Genomic DNA, 21,147 nt, shown 5'->3' on the forward strand with positions numbered 1-21,147 from the left:
CCTTCGGCCTGTGCGGGAGTGAACAGACAGGCCCAACGCCACCAGGGCTAGCATGAAGATGAAGAGCCCTCCCTCCATGGTTACTGTCATCCTTCGGCTTGTAAGGGAGTGAACAGGCAGGCCCAACTCCACCAGGACTAGAGAGCCCCCCCTCCATGATAATTGTCATCCTTCAGCCTGTGAGGGAGTGAACAGGAAGGCCCAGGTCCACCAGGGCTAGCCTGAAGATAGAGAGCCCTCCCTCCATGATAACTGTCATCCTTCGGCCTGTGAGGGAGTGAACAGGCAGGCCCAGCTCCACCAGGGCTAGCCTGAAGAAAGAGAGCCCTCCCTCCATGATAGTTGTCATCCTTCAGCCTGTGAAGGAGTGACCAGGCAGGCCCAGCTCCACCAGGGCTAGCCTGAAGAAAGAAAGCCTTCCTTCCATGATAACTCTCATCTTTCAGCCTGTGAGGGAATGACCAGGCAGGCCCAGCTCCACCAGGGCTAGCCTGAAGAGAGAGAGCCTGCCCTCCATGATAACTGTCATCCTTCAGCCTGTGAAGGAGTGACCAGGCAGGCCCAGATCCATCAGGGCTAGCCTGAAGAAAGAAAGCCTTCCCTCCATGATAACTGTCATCTTTCAGCCTGTGAGGGAATGACCAGGCAGGCCCAGCTCCATCAGGGCTAGCCTGAAAATAGAGAGCCCTCCCTCCATGATAACTGTCATCCTTCAGCCTATGAGGGAGTGAACAGGCAGGTCCAGCTCCACCAGGGCTAGCCTGAAGATGGAGAGCCCTTCCTCCATGATAACTGTCATCCTTCGGCCTATGAGGGAGTGACCAGGCAGGTCCAGCTCCACCAGGGCTAGTCTGAAGAATGAGAGCCCTTCCTCATAATTACTGTCTTCCCTTGGCTTGTGAAGGAGTAACCAGGCAGGCCCAGCTCCACCAGGGCTAGCCTGAAGAAAGAGAGCCCTCCATGATAACTGTCATCCTTCAGCCTGTGAAGGAGTGAACAGGCAGGCCCAGCTCCACTAGGGCTAGCCTGAAGATAGAGAGCCCTCCCTCTGTGATAACTGGCATCCTTCAGCCTGCGAGGGAGTGACCAGGCAGGCCCAGCTCCACCAGGGCTAGCCTGAAGATAGAGAGCCCTCCGTCTACGATAACTGTCATCTTTCAGCCTATGAAGGAGTGACCAGGCATGCCCATCTCCATCAGGGCTAGCATGAAGATTGAGAGCCCTCCCCTCCATGATAGCTGTCATCCTTCAGCCTGTGAAGGAGTGAACAGGCAGGCCCAGCTCCACCAGGGCTAGCCTGAAGATAGAGAGCCCTCCCTCCATGATAACTGTCATCCTTTGGCCTGTGAGGGAGTGAACAGGCAGGCCCAGCTCCACCAGGGTTAACCTGAAGAAAGAGAGCGCTCCCTCCATTATTACTGTCATCCATCGGCCTGCGAGGGAGTGAACAGGCAGGCCCATCTCCACCAGGGCTAGCCTGAAGAAAGAGAGTCCTCCCTCCACGATAACTGTCATCCTTCAGCCTGCGAGGGAGTGGCCAGGCAGGCCCAGCTTCACCAGGGCTAGCTCGAAGAAAGAGAGCCCTTCCTCCATGATAACTGTCATCCTTCAATTTGTGAGGGAATGACCAGGCAGGCCCAGCTCCACCAGGGCTAGTCCAAAGTTAGAAAACCCTCCCTCCATGATAACTGTTGTCCTTCAGCCTGTGAGGGAGTGAACAGGCAGGCCCAGCTCCACCAGGGCTAGCCTGAAGAAGAAGAGCTCTCCCTCCAGTCGATTTGCCTTGGCCCAGGCCTCAGAGGGAGAAAATAACCACTGGACCTCATCCCCTTTCTCACCACCATTCCCTTCTCCTTTTGTGTCAGGTCTTTTAGATTGTAAGCTTGAGGGTAGGGAACCGTCCAGTTAAAAATAATAATTGTAAGCCGCTCTGATAGCTTTTAGGGCTGAAGGGCAGGATGTAAATACCTTTAATAAATAAATAAATAATACCAAAAATCCAGCCTTTTCAAAGGTGTATTTTGAAGCTGTTTTGATCAAACTAAAATTTGCATACAAAACAAGGGGCAAATATGATATTTTGTAAGTGGTCTTTTTAATGAACTTTTTATGTATTTGCCATTATGTATGTTTATTGTTTTAAAATTTAGACCTTTGCTGAAGTTGACAGAAAAATTAGCCAAAGTGAATTAAAATAGATTAAATTTTTATTCTAAAACCCATATTAACCTATGAAATATGATTCACGAGTCTGTAGAATTTAAGAATAAAATTCCTGTATATTCTGTATACTGTACTAGATTTATATATAATTATTATATATAAATATTTAAAATAACAACAAGTTTATTTATTAGTCAGCTGACCATATCAATAGAATGCTAAATACAGTTACAAAATTACAGCATATAAAATGCAAGATAAAAATATCATAATGTCTGCGTATCTACAAAGATAAAACCGAGTCACACTTAAAACTGAAATAAGGGGTTAAAATGGACTCAGACTAACTAAAAGCAAATTTTAAAAAGTAGGATACACTATATAATTACATTGTTTGCTTATTTTATTGTAGCTTGTATTACTATCTACTGTTTTATGCATTTGTTATTTTTTAGATTTTACGCCACTGACAGGTTTTATTATTCTTATCCTTTTTATCCATTCTTTGTACAGTGCTGTGCAATTTATAAATAAAATATAATAATAATAATAACAACAATAATGTCCTGTTGTTTCATTTCATTCTTTGGCTCAATTCATCATTTCAAAGTTCTAAGATCTTTGAATAATAATTACAAATGCTTTTTAATCTTCAACATGTTTTTCACTCACATAATCAAGAATGCCATGGGCACAGCTCCAAGGATTCATTCTGCCAGTTCCATTATCCAGAAATGATTTGCATATGTTTCTTGTGCAGCAGCCCTCCGTGTTACATGAAGGGCTCTTGAAAGTGCATGTTGGACTGCATAATCCTGTCTGCTTCAGCTTCCTATTAAGATCAATAGGGCCTTGGTGGTTTTCTGAAAGAGAAAAAGAAAGAAAATGGTGGTGAATAGAATAGAAAGGCTAGAAAATGAAAATGTACTGTTTGGTGAACATTTAGAGATCCCTTGACAACCTAAAATAAAGTATGGCTGGAAACATGGGAAGATTCCTTATACCAGACCAAATCATTGGCCTGTCTAGTTCACTGTTATATATGCTGACCAGCATAAGCTTTTTTGGTTTTCATACAACAGTCTAATCTAGCTTTACCCAGTGGTGTTAAAGTTGGCTGAAGCTGTGCAGAGGGTGAATGTCCTCTGGATTGTACTGCTGCTCTGCCCGTAGCTGCTCCAAGCTAAATGGGAGCACAGCTAGTGACAAAGCAGGGTCCAGTGGGCAGAAGCTCTTTCCAGCTCAGAGCACCTGTGGCAGGAGTGGCAGTGAGCTCCCCAGCAGTAGCTCCATCAGCTAACTCTGTCTGGAACCTTTTATGTACAGACCATGTGCTTTACCTAGGAATGTGTGAGACATCTGTATCACTGAATTTTTAAAGATGGTTTTCCTGGTTTCTTAACTCCTGAACGAACTACAGAATTGAATGCAATCTGGATTTGGAAATGTGTAAATTTCTGGGCTTGTGATTTATTCTGCACCAAGAAATGTGGATGCAGGGTGGGGGAAAATAATAAAAGCTGTCTGCAACATATGTATGTTTTAAAAGTGTGGCAAAAACATAGCATTGGCACATTTTTAAAAATTTGCAAAATACACTGTATAGATTTCCAAAATGAGCACTAGCACACTTTACTCAATGAAGGCATAGATATATTAATGCATATGTTTCAAAAGCACACACCATTTTCCCTGTTTTTAAAACTAATTTGCACATACTTGAAGGTGAGGAAAAGAGGGAAGGAAATGGACTTGACATATGTGCCCATTCCTAGATCTGTCACTGAGTGTTCAGCCCAATGATAGAAACAAGAACACTGGCTTGATATTACCCAAGAACTCAAAATATATATTTTAAAAATGTCTTTACAGATCCATCATTCAGAGATATTCCACAGCCAACATTCTCCACAGTGCAGCCTTCTACCTCAACACCTATTGGATCATCTACTGTAAAAAAAGATGTGTTGCAACAACAGCACTCCTTATCCAGAAGTGTTCCAAGTACTGGCTTTGAAAGGCAAATGATACTCTCTAATATCTTGCAGCAAACATGTTCTGCTTAAAGAGAATCCATGCATGTGTGTGATAGCTAGATAGCTGTATCTATTTTTAAACCCTTAGAAAATATGTATCACCTTTGGAGGCAGATGTGAATACCAGCAGCTGGAGATCAAGATCACACTCTGAGGAGCTATTGCAGTCAGTAGGGACTACTTCATCAGTTGACTCTTTGATCATTGAAGGTATGTGGGGAACTCCACATCAAACATTCTCCATGCAAAACTGTTTGATTTATTAACTGACAGTGTAAATTAGCACTGCTTCCAAAAAACTCCCTAAGAAAAAGTCTTTATGCATTGTGATTGTAATGGACAATGTCCACTGGGGAGTAAGACACAAATAAATAAATAATCAAAGCCAATGCTGTCCACATGGTCTGAACTATTTTTTGAAGCATTTTAAAACTTGGACAATTGGTTTTGAAAGCTGTTTGTCTTATTTTTGCATGATGCCTGACAATGGTGCAATCAGTGCAACCAGTCTGCACAGAAGCAGCAGGTCTGTTACCAAATGGGAGCTGTCTAAACTCCTTCATAAATAGCCGGCATGATATATATAGTGTTGCACTGGGACTGTTCCCAGGTTCTGTTCTTGACTGAACTGTGAAATTCTCTGTATGATCTTTGGCTCATCACTCTTTCTCTCAGCCCGACCTACCTCATCATGTTGTTCTTGTGAGGATGACATGGGAGGACAAAAGCTATATCAACCACTTTGAGCTTATTGGAAGGATGCTATGATATAAATGTAACAAATGAATGATAAATATTTCAAAAGCAAAGGGAGAGAGCAAAAAATAGAACAGGTAATGATGATGCAGAGAACAGGGTGTTTATACAACTCTTGTTTAGAGCTTGAGGAAATTACTTTTTTAGATTACAGTTCTGAGAGTGTCCTTAGGAAGGATAGCAATGCCTGTTGAGGAATTCTGGAAGTTGCAGTTCAAAGATGTAAATTTTTCCATTCTTAGTTCTTGCTATCCTGTCTGACAACAGCCAATTTTTATAAACTCAGAAACACTCTACAAGAGGGGTAAAGAAAATTCTTGTGACTTCCCCCCATATTTTTAATCCTGAAATGCCCTCCTAGTTGATGTGGGAGACAATATTGGTACAATCTCCATTAAGCAATGTTAGCCCAGGAGAGGCCTTTTTTCTAAAAAGGAAAAGGCCTAAAAGTTGGTTTGTAAATCACTTCCTGCTGGAAGAGTGACCCAGAGAATGCCACAAGCATAATGAATTTGCCTATAGGGGTATTGGAGAACATTTGGGGGAGGGGAAACATAAAATAATCAGGGTGTGTGGGATTGGAAGTCAATACTGGCCCCTGACCCTCAAGAGTTGTCTAGCCGTGCTCAAGAATGAAGATAGTATGAGACCTTACAAGCTGAGCTATGTAGTTTATGGTTGCATGGAAAAGTTTTCTTTAATCTCAGCATCTTCATTTTAAATAAGCAATAATATTCTAGAGACAACTGTTTTTTCTGTTTTTAATGGATTTCATACAAGCACACATTTGCAGGAATCGACACCCATATCTGTGAGCTCTGATTCACAAATCACACATGAACTTTGATATGTGAGACTGATCAATATTCATTGTGTGTTCCCACAAAATGAGTACATGGACCATACTTTCAAAAAAGAGTGTTTAGGGGTTAGCATTCTCTAAAGATGCCAGCCACAGATGCTGGCGAAACGTTAGGAATAAACTCTGCTAGAACATGGCCACACAGTATTTAGTGGTCTTTAACTGCTGACGTAACCCTGCAAGTCTTCATGTTTTTACATAAAGCTTCAGAGCATTTTCTTTCCTTGCTTCAGATGACGTTGATGCCTCTTTATGGAGCAATCTCAGCACTGACACCTTGGAATTTGAAGCTGAATCTTGGAGTCTTGTTGTGGACCCATCATTTTGTAACAAACAAGAAAAAGATGTTATCAAACGACAAGATGTGATTTTTGGTCAGTATGCTCAAGATTCTTCAGAGCAACGCTCACATAAAATCTCATGGGATTGCCAAGGGAATAAAATGAAAATGCACACAGGTTTTAGAAATCAGAATCAAGACCTTGTTTCTGACTTGACTGTGCTTCACTCTTGACTGTTCTGTGAAAACTTGAGAGCACAGTTGAGCAACCTGCTACAAAGTGTTGCTCCTATTAGAGGTTACAGACGGATCTTATCCAAGAATACACCATTCCAATCATTCCCCTCTGTCCCCGGTTTTCTGGCATTCAGCTATTGTGCACCCACTAAGCATGTTTAGCTCTTATCAGGCTATATTGACCCCACCACACACTCCTTTAGGATCCATCCCCCAAATTCCAACATGTCCTGGAATGTGTAGCCTACTGATACCTCCATCTTATTTCTGGATGGTGCCATTTCAGTTAGGTAAGCGTTTGTGCTCAGAGTTCATTCTTAGTACACAGACTGTCTTTTATTTTGTGTTTATTTTATTTTCACTGCAGAGCTGATGCAAACTGAAGTTCATCACATCCATACTTTATTCATTATGTCTAAAATATTCAGAAAAGGAATGAAAGAAGAATTACAATTGGACCACAGCACAGTGGACAAAATATTTCCTTGCTTAGATGAGCTTCTAGAACTGCACCAGCAATTTTTCTGTAGAATGAAAGAGAGACGTCAGGAATCCGCTCAGGAGGGAAGCGATAGAAATTTTATAATCAACCGAATTGGAGACATCCTTGTACGGCAGGTAAAGCAGTGAGCAGAACTATACTTTCATTATACAACTTGTACAAAAGAGAGAAAGGATGCAAATTTTATAGAAGGGCAAACAGGATATCTTGAAGCCTTAATGGTGGTGGGAGAGAACCTCTGGCTCCCAAGTCTTAATTTGAGCCATGGCTAGTCCAAATCTAGCATGCAGACATTCTGGAGGGGCCATCTACTCCCCATTGGTTGGAGAGAACTTGGGGAAAAAATAATTTATATCATTCAAATAAATACTTTTGTTGCTAATTGAAGGCATTTGTTTGATGAAGGTCAATTAAATTAAATTAAATCCCAATACATGAGAATTCGTATAAATTGATTGTTTCCAGGTTTGGAAATTAAGAATTAGCCTTCTCTGAATGAGATTCAGAAGCAAGGGCATAATCTCAGGGGGATATTTTCCACTAGTCTGGAAGCTCATGTGGCTACTGTGGCATAGATTGCTGACACCCCACTCCATTTGTTTCACTACCATGATGATTCCTTGACAGGGATAGCCTGGCCCCAATAATCTATGATATAGGTATCTCTTGGTTAGACTATTGTAGTGTTTTCTACGTGGGGTAACATTTGAAGATCGTTCAAAAATGGAAACTTCTGCAAAATGCAGCCACCAGGGTATATTGACTGAATCAGTGATGTGACTCAGTGATGTGACATCATATAGCATTGTTTCTTAAAGAATTATACTTGCTGCCTTATTTGTTCATGAGCCAAGATGAAATTTTGGGTTTAATGTAAAAATACCTAAGAGCTGTATCACATTATTAAATAAACTTGGCAGGCAAACGAAAAGACATGTTTCCCCCCCTCCCTCTGCATAGTCATTCTCTTTCATTCTCTTTGGTTGTAAAATTGTGGGAGAGGGTCATAAAAATGTTGTAAAAGTGTCCCATTTGCCAAGCTGAAATGATCTGCTTGGAAAAAATGATGCTTTTACAACCCTCTCCTATTCTTTTACAACCTGAAGAGAACTGGAGTAATGTGATGTCTTTTCATTTGCCTGCTGGGTTTGTCTAATAATGTGATAAGGCTCTACATGACTATGTAAATCAGGGGTAGGCAACTTGCAGCCTGCGGGCCGGATGCAGCCCGGTGAGGCCTTGGGACTGGCCCCAGCCCGGTCCTGCCGCCAATTGCCGCCGGGGCCTTTGGCGTCTTGCGCGAGGGGCATGGTGGGGCAATTGTCTATAGAAGCCTCAGAAACATGCATTTATCTTAACATTTTTTTTAAAAATCAGCAATTTTTTTCGCGTGACCTCCATTTTTTATTTAAAAAGTGCCCTCCATTTGAAAATTTTGTCCTACATTTGTCCCGGTTTATTTATTTATTTAATTTTTAAAAAAATTATTTAATTATTTATTTTTTGGCTTCGGCCCCCCAGTTGTCTGAGGGACAGCAACCCGGCCCCCGGCTCAAAAGGGTTGCCTACCCCTGATGTAAATGATAACTCCATTTAATATCCTGCCTGTGACTTGAGATCTCTTGGGACAGCCCTTTAGTTAGTGCTGCATTTTTAATTATGATATATTGTATGTTTTCACCATCATGGGTTCATTTTATTATGAAAAGTAGGATATTAAATGCTGAGACTAAATAACATACTTTATTTGACATTTCCATGCTTCAGAGTTCAGTCAGTAGACTGACAGATACCAGTAATGTAGCATTGTGTTGCTTACCAGAGCATTCCGTATGAAGCATTGGATAGTCTATAACCACCGTTTTCAGTTGCTGATTGTTTTGTTAGTTTTCAGAGGAGAATGCAGACAAAATGAAAGCCATATACGGAGAATTTTGTAGTCATCAGAAGGAAGCAGTCAGCCTTTTCAAAGAACTGCAACAAAATAAAAAGTTTCAGAACTTCATCAAAGTAAGTTGGTAACAATAGGTGAGTTTCTGTTACAGAAAGATTGCTTGAACAAACCTTGAAAAGAAAAACATCTATATAAAAGCTGGTATAGCAGAGCTGCACAGATGTGGTGTAAATGAGGAACTCTCCTGGGCTTAATTTCTCTGTCATTTATATAGTGAGTGGCCTCAGGTGTCTTTTTTGCTTCAGCCCATCTGTAACTGGGGAGATATTCATGCTGACTGGCATTGTTGAACTGGTGTAATGATTTCAACTAGATAAACATTTAAAGTCCTTGAGTAGTTTAAAACTCTATACAGGTTGAATTGTCCTTATCCAGAATTTCAGAATCCAAAATATTCCAAATACCAAAACATTCTTCATGGGTGGCTGAGATAGTGACACCTTTGCTTTCTGACAGTTAAGTGTACACAGACTTTGTGTCACGTGCAAAATTATTTAAAATATTAATATAACATTACCTTTAGACTATGTATATGAAATATGAATGGATTTTAGGTTTAGACATGAGTCCCATCTCCAAGATATCTCATTATGTACATATTTGCAAATAGAGGTATTCCAAAATAATAATGAAAAATAAAAAATCCAAAACAGTTCTGGTCCAAAGCATTTTGGATAAGGGAGACTCAACCTGTGCCAATGTTAAGTAGAGCTACTGCTATTGTTGCGATGTTATTTATATTTACATAACGGACCACTTTCAAAGAAGTAAACTTTAATGAATGTAATGTTGGGGACACAAAAATGTTAGTCATAGATATTGGGATATTGGGTTAACTTCCACAATGGCTTAAAACATTCAGTAATGTAACTATACAAGTAACATTGGTTCCCCTTTTGTGTTTGTTTTTAAAAAAGCAATTTTACATTGAAGCAAAAAACGTACATGATAAAATCAATAATAAGCCTTCTTATTTAGCACATTGATGAAATACGGGTAACATACACTATAAGAAGCAGAACACAATCATTCCATTTTCACAGGAGAGTGTCACGTTTACAAATATTTAGAATAGCTGCAGACTCTCATGACTCACTGGTATAAATGATACTCATCAGAACAATTGAAATATATAGTGCAGCCTTTCCCAGCCCAGTGCCCTCCATATGTATTGGACTGTAATTTCCATCTTACGCAACTGCTATAGGAAAGACATCTGGGGAAGTTTGATATAGTTTTTTTAGCTTATTGTCTTTACAAGCCAAATAACATGACTAAAAATGAGAATAGATTAATATCTGATGGATTAAAGCAGGGATGAAAGGGACTCCATCCCCCAAGCAGGAGAAGGCAAATATAAACTGCTTATCAAATATGTCAAAAAAGGGTTGCATTTAAAATTTCATATCTATTTTTAAAGCTACGGAACAGTAACCTTTTGGCCCGACGTCGTGGAATCCCAGAATGCATTCTGCTTGTCACTCAAAGAATCACGAAGTACCCAGTTCTAGTTGAAAGAATACTGCAATATTCCAAAGGTGAGCAGTAATTTCTATTTGTTTTTCATAAGACACCTCCAAGGTTTATTCTAATGGTTAATACTAGAGGCACATATAAAGTATGCATCTGGTGGATTGAAAAATTATTAGTGGTTTTGAATGCAAATATCAATACAGGAATATAGGTTTTCATATTAATGTTTTTGTCTGTCAGAATACAAAAGCCTCAGAGTAATAAACTTAATTAGTAAGAGTGGATTGCATGGGCCATGAGTGATTAACAGAAAATGTGAAAATAATGCTTTTAGCCCTTTTCTATGAAAATCCACTCAAATTGGTTAAGGAGAAAGGCTTCCCATGGTTACTTGGTTGCTTTTGTTTGCTTTTATTCAGAAGGGACTGAAGAACACAGAGATTTATGTAAAGCCCTTTCCCTGATCAAGGATATGATTGCAGCAGTTGATTTGCAAGTCAATGAATATGAGAAAAAACAAAAATTGCTGGAGATTCTCAGCAAGATTGAAAACAAAACATATACCAAGTTGAAAAATGGGCATATTTTCAGGAAACAGGATTTGCTCAAGAAACAGAGAACACTTTTGCATGAAGGCTTAGTCTACTGGAAAACAGCCACAGGTCGTTTCAAAGGTATTCTCATTTTGTGTTCCTTTTACACTTTTGATGATTTTTTTAAAAATGGCATTTTTGCATTTTCAAATGCCTGAGTTTCTGTGATAATAACATGGGAAAGTATTCTGCAGAAAAATATGTTTTCTATTGGATGCTACCATGGGGGAAAAAAGCAAAGGAAAAAAAAAATCCTTTACATGTTCTTTCCAGTTTTTACATTCTCACTGCTTTCTGTATGCTTGTGTTCTATTTATATAATTCTATTTTTATCTGAAATTGTTTTTAATTGTTTATATTGTTTTAATTATATGCTGCCCTGAGATTTCAAGATAATAGATGAGATAAATATTTAAATAAATACAGACAGACGGACATAGTGCCAAAGCATCCTCAATTCATTTGCTAGTCTCAACTAGAATATAACCATTGAATCAAGTGTGAATGATAAATCAATACCTAACATATCCCACAGATATGGTGGTTCTGTGTAATGAGTCTGCTCTTGCTGGCACTAGCAAGTGAATGTAAGTTTTAGTTTGCTATATTAGCTGGTATGCCATTTTATTATTTTCTGTTTGAATTTATCTTGAAGTTGGAAGTCAAAAATTTCGTAAATAAAAAATAATAAATGTTTGAATAGATATCAGGCTCCATTAATCTATTCAAATGTATGAATAAATTTAAGGCTTCCATCGAATTAGAGAATTGTATTATTATAAGAGTGTTTATATAACACTGTATGATATGCTATATATGATTCACAGTGGTTTGGATTTCTTAATTTTTCTGAAAAGGGCTGTTAGGATTGGCAGATGGAAAACCGGAGAAGGCTCCTATATTGTTAATGGTAGGGTAGAAGTAACAAGCAACACCTCTTCTTTACCACCATTAAAAGTGAAGGAGTCATCACCATTTTTCACTCTGGCAACCCTAGTCAGAAGTGAGACCTCTGTCTCTCCAAACCTTCTTGGGCTATGAGCATTTTTATCATTCTCAATTACAGCGCTATGATTCCACTTTTAAGTTCCATGGCTGTATTCCACAGACTCCTGGGATTTATAGTTTGAGGAGGCACTACAGTTCTCTGGCTAAGAACTCTAAATTTCCCTCCCTAAATTGCAAATCTCCGGATTCTATAGGGAGGAACCATGCAAGTGAAAATGGAATCAGGGCACTATAATTGTGTAGTGTAAAAGGGCCCTTGGGTTTAAAAACACAACACCCCACTCAAATGGAACAGAAATTGCTATCATTAGCAAATGTCTTGGCCTAAATGATAGAAATGAGGATGCCATATTGGGCTGCCTGGGGCCAGCATTCCAAAGACAAGGTGTCACCACTGAAATAGCTGTTTTTACACTTACCCTACAGCTCTCTTCAAATGGGGATGGCAGTCAGACCAGGGCCTCAGGTAACCTGGTCAGGAGAAATCAGTACAGAAGTGCAGTTGTGCTTGTGTCAAACCAGTGATAAAATTCTTTCTCCTTGAAGGTAGCAGTTTTCTTCCTGCTACAAGCATGTCTTCAAAAACCATACAATTTTCAAAGCTGATCCACAACTCGGGAAATAATCTTGAACAAAAATTGCCTGCCCCCAGTTTTTAGGACAAATTAGATTCAGGCTGTTAATTTTTCATTATATTTCTTAGGCCTGAAATGAAAATTAAGTTCTTTTGTCCCTTTCTTTTCTTTTCAAGATACATTAGCTTTACTTCTAAATGATGTGATGCTGTTTCTACAAGAAAAAGACCAGAAATATATATTTGCAGCTGTTGTAAGTATGACTGTATAAAAAAATATTACTTGTACTTTTGAGTGATATTATTGGATATTGTGTATCCAGACCTTTTCATTGGGTATTAGTTGAATCTAACAACTGCTTTTTCTTTTCTTTTGTGTCAGTCCAAATGATCATAAAGCCTTTAAACATGCTGAAAATCAAATTTGCTTCACTGTATATAAAATATATTTTTCAGTTTACTTAAAATAATCTGCCCAAATTTAAATTGTAAATAATTTGAAATACTTTAGACTTCACCTACTCGGTGAAGGACCAGCGCAGGTTAGGTGGGCGGGGGTGTGTGTGGCCTTGGTACATAGGAACACCGTATCCCTCACCAGGAACCACATCCGACAGACTACCTATATTGAGTGTATTTACCTGACCCTAAAGGCTAGGGACAGTCTAGGGATTCTGTTAGTGTATCGGCCACCCCGTGCATTAGCGGACTCCCTTAACGAGCTGACACAGCTGGTCGTTGAGCTGATGTTGGAGACGCCCAGGCTTCTTGTCCTGGGTGACTTCAACATCTCCCTCACGACCAGCTATATTCCATCCGGTGCGGCTCGGGAATTCATGGATACCATGACGGCCATGGGCCTGTCCCAGCTGATACAGGGTCCCACGCATTGTGCGGGTAACACTCTTGATATGGTCTTCTGTTCGGATGCGGAAAATCCGTGGGTGGAAATAACTAATATTTCCCCCCTGTCATGGACGGATCATTTCCTGGTAGAGGCGAAAATCAAGGCTTCTACCCAGATCCCCCCCGGGGGTGGTGGACCTGTTAGGATGGTCCACCCTCGAAGGCTGATGGAACCTGAGAGGTTCCAAGAAGCCTTAGAGGGGCTCACGGTTGGAAATGACGGCGACTCTGTTGATGCCCTCACCGGTATCTGGAATACCGGTCTTTCCGGGGCTATACACAGGATCGCTCCCAAGCGCCCTCTCAGGCCCGCTTCCAAACGTAAGCCCTGGTACACGGAAGATCTCCGGGCGAGGAAGCGGGTTCTGCGACGGATAGAGTACCGTTGGCGGAAACACCTTTGCTTACACGACAAGGCTCTCCTAGACCAACTGTTAGAGGACTACGGAGAGGCAATACGAGCAACAAAGAACTCGTTCTATGGTGCTCGTATTGCGTCCGCTGAGTCGCGTCCGGCAGAGTTGTTCAGGGTGGTCAGGGAGCTAACTCAGCTCCCTCCCGCTCTGAACCAGATCCTTGAACCTTCTAAGGCCTGCTGTGACTTGTTCAACGACTTTTTTGCGGATAAAACCTCTCGTATAAGCGAAGGTCTGAACGCTGACATTACTGCAGAACCTAGGGTAGAAGTGTCCAGAGCCTCCGTGGACTATGTTAAACTGGATCAGTTTGAGTTGGTGAGTACCGAGGATGTGGACAAGATCCTCGGAAGTGTTCGGAAAACGACCTGCTCTCTTGATCCCTGTCCCTCGTGGTTAGCGGCCCAGGGGGGACCGGCGGTAACGTCATTGTTACGCCGGATAATTAATACATCTTTGAGGGATGGGCAATTTCCATCGGATCTCAAATTGGCCATTGTAAAACCGATCCTAAAAAAGCCCTCCCTCGACCCCCTGGTTCATAATAATTATCGGCCAGTCTCGCTGCTACCATTTTTGGGAAAGGTGATCGAGAGAGCGGTTGCGATCCAGCTTCAGGCGGTCTTGGATGAAACGGATTATCTGGACCCATTTCAAACTGGCTTCCGGGCGGGTTACGGGGTTGAGACGGCCATGGTCGCCTTGGTCGATGATCTCCGTCTGAGCATCGACAGGGGAAGCGTGTCCCTGCTGGTGCTCTTGGACATCTCAGCGGCTTTCGATACCATAGACCATGGTATCCTTCTGGGGCGCCTGGCAGAGGTGGGGATCGGGGGCACTGCGCTCCAGTGGTTCCGTTGCTACCTCTCCGGGAGGTCCCAGATGGTGCAGCTGGGAGACGTGTGCTCCGACGAGAGGCCCCTTAAAACTGGGGTCCCTCAAGGGGCCATTCTGTCTCCCATGCTATTTAACATTTACATGAAACCACTGGGAGAGATCATCCGGAGACATGGGGCGCGGGGTTATCAGTACGCTGATGACACCCAAATCATTTTCTCTATGTCTCCGACTGATGCAGTGACTGGGGATGGCGTCTCTCCTCTCGCGGCCTGTCTGGAATCAGTAATGGGCTGGATGAGGGAAAACCGACTCAAATTGAATCCAGAGAAAACGGAGGTACTAGTGATAGGTTCTCCTGGTCCAGGAATGGCGGTGGTTCCACCTGTCCTGAACGGGGTCACGCTCCCTGTGAAGGACTCCGTGCACAGTCTGGGGGTGCTTCTTGACTCGTCGCTTCACCTGACTGCTCAGGTGAATGCGACGGTCAAGAGCACCTGTTATCAGCTTCGGCTGATCCGCCAGCTGCGCCCATATCTGGCCCAGAGGGACCTTGAAACTGTTGTACATGCTCTGGTAACCTCGAGATTGGATTTCTGCAACGTACTCTACATGGGGCAACCCTTATACCAAACTCGGAAGCTACAAATGGTGCAGAATATGGCGGCCCGGCTGGTCACTGGTGCTCCCAGGACCAGCCATATATCACCGGTTCTTAGGGACCTCCATTGGCTGCCCATTTGCTTCCGAGCTCAATATAAGGCGTTGGTTATTACCTATAAAGCCCTAAATGGCTTGGGCCCAGGATACCTAACGGACCGTCTCTCCCCGTACATTCCGCCTCGCACCCTCAGAACGTCTGGGCAGCAACTACTGAAGGTGCCTGGGGCCAGATTAGCCTCCACCTCGCGGAGGACTTTTTCCATAGCTGCCGCAGCCCTTTGGAATAAGCTGCCCACTGAGCTCCGCTCATCTACCACCCTGGCCCAATTTAGGAAGGATCTCAAAACCTTCCTATTCCAGCAGGCATTCCCCGAATAAATATCCTGTGGGCCTCCCTCCTCTTCCGTGGCCATGAGGTTGGGCTATAGGGGCTTTTTATTTATTTGTTATTGTGTTCTATGGTTTTAACTTCCTGCACTGTATGTATTTTAATCTTGTTGTTAGCCGCCCTGATCCCTGGAAGGGCGGGATAGAAATAAAATTTTTATTATTATTTATTATACATGGTTTAAATATCTTACTTTCAGCATGTAAAAATAATAAACAATGGATATAAGTCTGCCAAGGTTACATGCTTAAATCTGCAACCCTATACCCATTTCCTTGGGACTATGTCCTGTTAAACTCAGTGGAGCTTATCCTAGGTAGACAAACATAGGATTGTGCTGTTAATATCCTAGTAATTTCAGTTAAAGTTATTTCCCGGAAATCCCTGCCTCTCAAAAAGCCTAGCTTTTGGACGTTATTTCATTCTGCCGGTAAAAGTTGGAGTAACTTACATGGAACTCTGCTCCCAATATTGGAGTGTCTCTTCTTTACTTCCCACCTATACCCTCCAAAACATGCCTCATAACCTCCAGTGCAGATTTTGAAAGCATGAACTACAAAGTGAAGGAGAAATCATCAGTTTCTGTTTCACTAATGGAAGCAGCTCTGTCAGTAAAAGGATTTATTTGCATCCCACCCATAGTTTTTAGCATGTAAGAAATATTTTGTCAGTGTGCTTAATGGCAGAAACATTTTAAAAATATATTTTTCTTTAAATAAAACGAGTGCACACCTTGTTTTAAAGAAAACCATACTCCTGGAAATGTAATTCTTTTTAAAACCAGAGTACAGTGGTTCCCAAACTCTGGTCCTCCAGGTGTTTTGGACTTCAGCTCCCAGAAACCTGAGCCACTTTGGCCAATGGTCAGGGATTCTGGGAGCTGGAGGAACAGAGATTTGGGACCACTGCTAGCAGTTAAAGGGGGAAAGCAGCTTTTTAAAAATCAGCACAGTAGTATGTCCTCTGGTGTGTTGTGGGAATTTGACGTGGCCATCCACCTCCATCCAGTTTTCTATATTTGTCCACACATTACCCTGAATTTAGAAAGTTACATTAAACCTGTTAGATATTATCTCAACAAAGACATACGTTTAGCAAAGATATGCTGTCAAATGTAACAATAAGGCAATTTTTTTTCCAGTTTATCATTTATAAGCATCATGCTCAAAATGATGGCAAAATTGCCCTGCTTGACTCCTCTCAGTTGTGATAATGGGCTCTTCCATTATCCATTTTTCCATTAATGGGCAACACAACTGAGGGATATAGTCTCATCTCCAGGTAAACAAAGTGTTAATGATGTGGTGGTTGCATTTATTGGGGTCAGCATCACAGAGATCCTGAGAGACAATTGCCCAATGAGATAAGAAGGTGGAGTGATCCGCCAAAGCTTTGAGATGCTTTCAAGTAAAAATTATAATAACCTCAGGTAACCACGAGGCAAAGAGAAGACCCAAAATAGACAAGGGGACTGGATCCCTGCTGCATGTTAGCCCCAGTGAGATAAACTCCTATGTTAATTTGTGATACTTTTGTGTAGGACCAAAAGCCAGCTGTGATAGCTCTTCAGAAACTTATTGTAAGAGAGGTAGCCAATGAAGAAAGAGGGATGTTCCTGATTAGCGCCTCATCCACAGGACCCGAGATGTATGAAATTCATACAAGTTCCAAAGAGGAGCGCAGTCACTGGATGAGGCAGGTTCAAGAGGCAGTGGAAAGGTAAGAGACAAACACTTTCTGTCTTTTCTTAAAATTTGTATTTCTTGTTTTACTTGACTGTACCCTGGTGCCTCTCAGATATGCTGTACTGTACTGCAATTTCTGTTGCTAGCAGTTATGATAGCTAGTGGCTTACTAGTTTCAGATCTGAGTTTATTTGAGGTGTTTTCTGGTTGAAAATGATTGTCTTGAACAGATATGAGTTATTAGTACACAATGTATATAGCCTGGAATTGTTCTAATTTGGAAATCTTACTCTTGAAAGTGCAATAGTCACCTGTCCTAGCATTCCTAAAATAAAAACATGGACCACATAGTTATCTCATCACATTGTAACTACTCTATCCACCCAAAGGTACCATTGAGTGCCATGAAGACCACTGAAGTTTTTCCTTCATATTCACTAGAGGACAAAGGTCCAGCTAAAGTGAGAGTTCTGATTAACAGGACCTCTGTGCTCTACATTTGCTAAGATATAGTCTGATGATAGGGCCATGAAAGATGCAGTCCTAAACACACCAGAAAGGCCCATGGAATACAAGGAAAGAGGATTTCATTGCAAGATCATTTTGTGCCTTCAAGTTGTTTCTGTGACGCTGTCATGGGATTTTTTGGCAGGTTTCTTCAGAGGGAGTTTGCCATTGCCATCCTTGAAGGCTGAGAGGGTGGTGACTTGCCCAAGGTCATCCAGTGGGTTTACATGGTCAAGCCATGATTTGAACCCTGTTCTCCAGAGCCGTAGTCCAATGCTCAAACCTTTATTTTGTGTTACATTGCAAAAATTGAAATAAAAAAAACAACAACACAGAACTCTCTTCCTGACAAATGCTATTTCAGTCTGGTTAATCTCTTTTTAAAAATGTCATAGCATGCTTCTGCAAGAAATAGCTTTAATGTCTCAAGACATTTTACATTTGTGCTAAGCAGGGTTGTATATCTACGCAGCCTGTTATTGTTGTCTGCCTTCGTTTCCATGATAGGTTGGCCCTAAGGGGAACCTATCATGGGGTTTTCTTGGTAATATTTGTTCAGATGGGGTTTGGTATTGCTGTCCACTGAGGCTGAGAGAGTATGATTTGCCCAGGGTCACCTAGTGGGTTTGCATGGCTGAACCGGGATTTAAACCCTGGCCTCCAGAGTCATAGTCCAACATTCAGACTACTATACCATGCTGGCTCACACTGCCTGTATGTTACTGTGTTAATGGCCTGAAAGGAGAAAATGTAGAAGTGATTCTTTGCTTCATTTGCTTTGCTTATTTTAGTTGTCCAGAGGAAGAAGGAAAAATGAGTGAGTCTGATGAAGATAGAAGAATAGCTGAAGCCAGATCAGCCAAAATCCAAAAATGTCAAGGTATGGTGCTTTTTTAGACATCCTAGATTAAATTTTACCATGGCAAGGATTCCAAAGAAATGTACAAACTAAGCTAGCATCGTTTTCCACTTTGAGAAATTTTAGGGTAGGGGCACGCCCTCAGGCAGGCTGTTCCAGCATGAAACTGTTTGAAATCAAAACCTGAAATGATGTCACTTCTTGTTTTGACTTCAGCTAATTAGGATTTTTTTTTTCTTTTTGGGCTATGTAGGTGAGAATGATGATATTTAATGGAATTCTCAGGTTCCATAGTAGAAGCTTTATTAAATTTTGCTATAGAAGAACTAGCAATGAGGGAGAAAATAGATAGGTAGAATAAAAAGAAAGTAGTTTCAACTCTTAAGTAGTCTGTACTTGATACTTCTAATAATAAAATTCACTTGTGAGGACCCATGTGCCTTTCAACAACCAAGGATGATAGATGTAAAACATAACATCTGGGAGAGATTTCCAGTTTACTCTTGACAGATAAGCTCTCAGCGGGTTATTCCTGTCTGCGGGAAGCTTGATAGGTCATGGGGAGGCTGTTATGTAATGAGCATGCTAAAACTGTAACTCATTCTAGCCACGAACCCCAAAATAGTTATTTTCCACTTTAGTTACAATTTCTTTAAAAGTACAGATGGCCCTCCTTATTCACGGATTTTTATACACAGATTCAAGCATCCATGGCTTGAAAATATTTTTAAAATATTTCAAGTATCAAACCTTGATTTTTCCATTTTATATAAGGGACACCATTTTGCTATGCCATTTATTTAATGGGACTTGAGCATACATGGATTATGTTATTCACGGGAGTTCCTAGAACCAAACCCCAACAGATAACAAGGGTCCACTGTAATCAATTACTTTTATACTTCTTGAAAATGGTTTGAATCCTTAGTTGCTTTAAACATAATGGATAATAATCATTCTATCATATGGAAAATAAATAATTATTATAAGCTATGATGTATTATTACAGTAATCTTAAGTAACCAAGACCAGCAGATCTGTAACTGCTTGGAGGAGAAGCTGAATATTTATGCAAAACTTGGAGATATGAGTGGGTTTGAAGATGTTCATGTAGAACCACACCTGCTTATAAAACCTGACGCAGGAGAAACACCTCAAGTGGCCTCACTCCTTGCTGCAGCTCTTAAAGAAGGTAAGGCTGTGTCACTCAGTCACAGACATCTGTCACTTTTTCTAAGTGGAAGAAAACTGCACCTTTCCCAACTTGTTCACATTTTGCTCAATCTCTGACTCTTCTTCAGTGCTATTCTTCATTATTTTCTAGTACATACAGTATACCCATTGCCAGAGATTGTGACAACTCTTTTGGTCATGTTAGTTGCTTAAAACTGGAAGCAAGCTCTCCCCATCCTCTTCTTCTACGTGTGATTATTACTAAGGATTTCTGCATTTTGTTGTTCTTGTGAACCTTCAAGTTGTTTCCAATTTATGGCAATCCTAAGGTGACCCTTTCATGAGGTTTTCTTGACAAGATTTCTTTGGATGAGGTTTGCAATTGCCTTCCCCTGATGCTGAGAACACGTGACTTGCCCAAGGTCACCCAGTGGGTTTTCATGGCCGAGCGGGGGATCGAAGTCTGATCTCCAGAGTTGTAGTCCAACACTCAAACCACTATGCCATGCTGTCTATCATATATGAATACATATAAGCCTCTTGCACAGGAGTGAGCAAATCTGAGAAATTGTATTTCAGGTTACTTGTACAGACTGCTTGCAGATAGTGTCTTTTTACCTTCACATCAAGAAATTTGGGATGCTTATCAAACACAAGTTGATGCAATTATTCCCATTTTCAGTAGTTGATCCACTGTGAAAACAATTTCTCTGATAATATGCAAACATGACTTAATCATTTGACAACTAGCAATACATTCTTAAAAGAGATTTGTAATATCTTTTAAGACAAACTGATTTATTTTAGTACAAGGTTTCACAGAGTAAAATATTTTTTATAAGATACATATATACAAATTGGATTATAATCCATGAAAGATCATGGTAAAATAAGTCTGTCAGTTTTAAAGGTGTCTTAAAACTTGTTTATTGGTTATGCACAAACAAGATGACATGGGCTCTCCCTTTGAAGATCCTTAAAAAGTCAGTGTGAGGAGAAAGGAATACTTTCACTCCATCACCACTGTTTTGTCAATATAAGGAAGAGCCAGAATGGTGTAAAGGTTTAAATTTTAGACTAGGACTCTGTGAGACAAGGGTTTAATCCTCACTTGTCCACAAAAACCCACTGACCTGGGCAGATCACACTATCTCAGCCTCAGAAGATGGCAGTGGAAAACTCACACTGAACAAATCTTGCCAAGAAAAACTCATGGGTCTTTATTAGCTGGAAACAACCTGAAGGCACCCAACAACAATGTGCACTTATACCTTG

At 41.0% G+C, this 21,147-nt stretch overlaps 1 protein-coding gene and 1 pseudogene across 9 annotated transcripts in view; one reads left to right on the plus strand and one right to left on the minus strand.

Moving 5' to 3' along the window:
• LOC121920665 overlaps window positions 1-21,147 on the minus strand; it is a 1,182,487-nt pseudogene that overhangs the window by 418,160 nt on the left and 743,180 nt on the right.
• The window catches only part of ARHGEF28 (Rho guanine nucleotide exchange factor 28), a 257,884-nt gene that overhangs the window by 182,561 nt on the left and 54,176 nt on the right, over window positions 1-21,147 (plus strand). For all 9 annotated transcript variants that reach the window (XM_042448458.1, XM_042448457.1, XM_042448461.1 and 6 more), the window contains 11 exons: window positions 4,036-4,183; window positions 4,288-4,409; window positions 6,051-6,191; window positions 6,702-6,952; window positions 8,724-8,846; window positions 10,211-10,328; window positions 10,683-10,937; window positions 12,616-12,692; window positions 17,189-17,367; window positions 18,632-18,720; window positions 19,709-19,891. In XM_042448458.1, the coding sequence (XP_042304392.1) occupies window positions 4,036-4,183; window positions 4,288-4,409; window positions 6,051-6,191; window positions 6,702-6,952; window positions 8,724-8,846; window positions 10,211-10,328; window positions 10,683-10,937; window positions 12,616-12,692; window positions 17,189-17,367; window positions 18,632-18,720; window positions 19,709-19,891 (1,686 nt within the window). The remainder of the gene's footprint in view (window positions 1-4,035; window positions 4,184-4,287; window positions 4,410-6,050; window positions 6,192-6,701; window positions 6,953-8,723; window positions 8,847-10,210; window positions 10,329-10,682; window positions 10,938-12,615; window positions 12,693-17,188; window positions 17,368-18,631; window positions 18,721-19,708; window positions 19,892-21,147) is intronic.

Source organism: Sceloporus undulatus, chromosome 2, assembly GCF_019175285.1.
Source record: "Sceloporus undulatus isolate JIND9_A2432 ecotype Alabama chromosome 2, SceUnd_v1.1, whole genome shotgun sequence".
Classification (NCBI taxonomy): Eukaryota; Metazoa; Chordata; class Lepidosauria; order Squamata; family Phrynosomatidae; genus Sceloporus; species Sceloporus undulatus.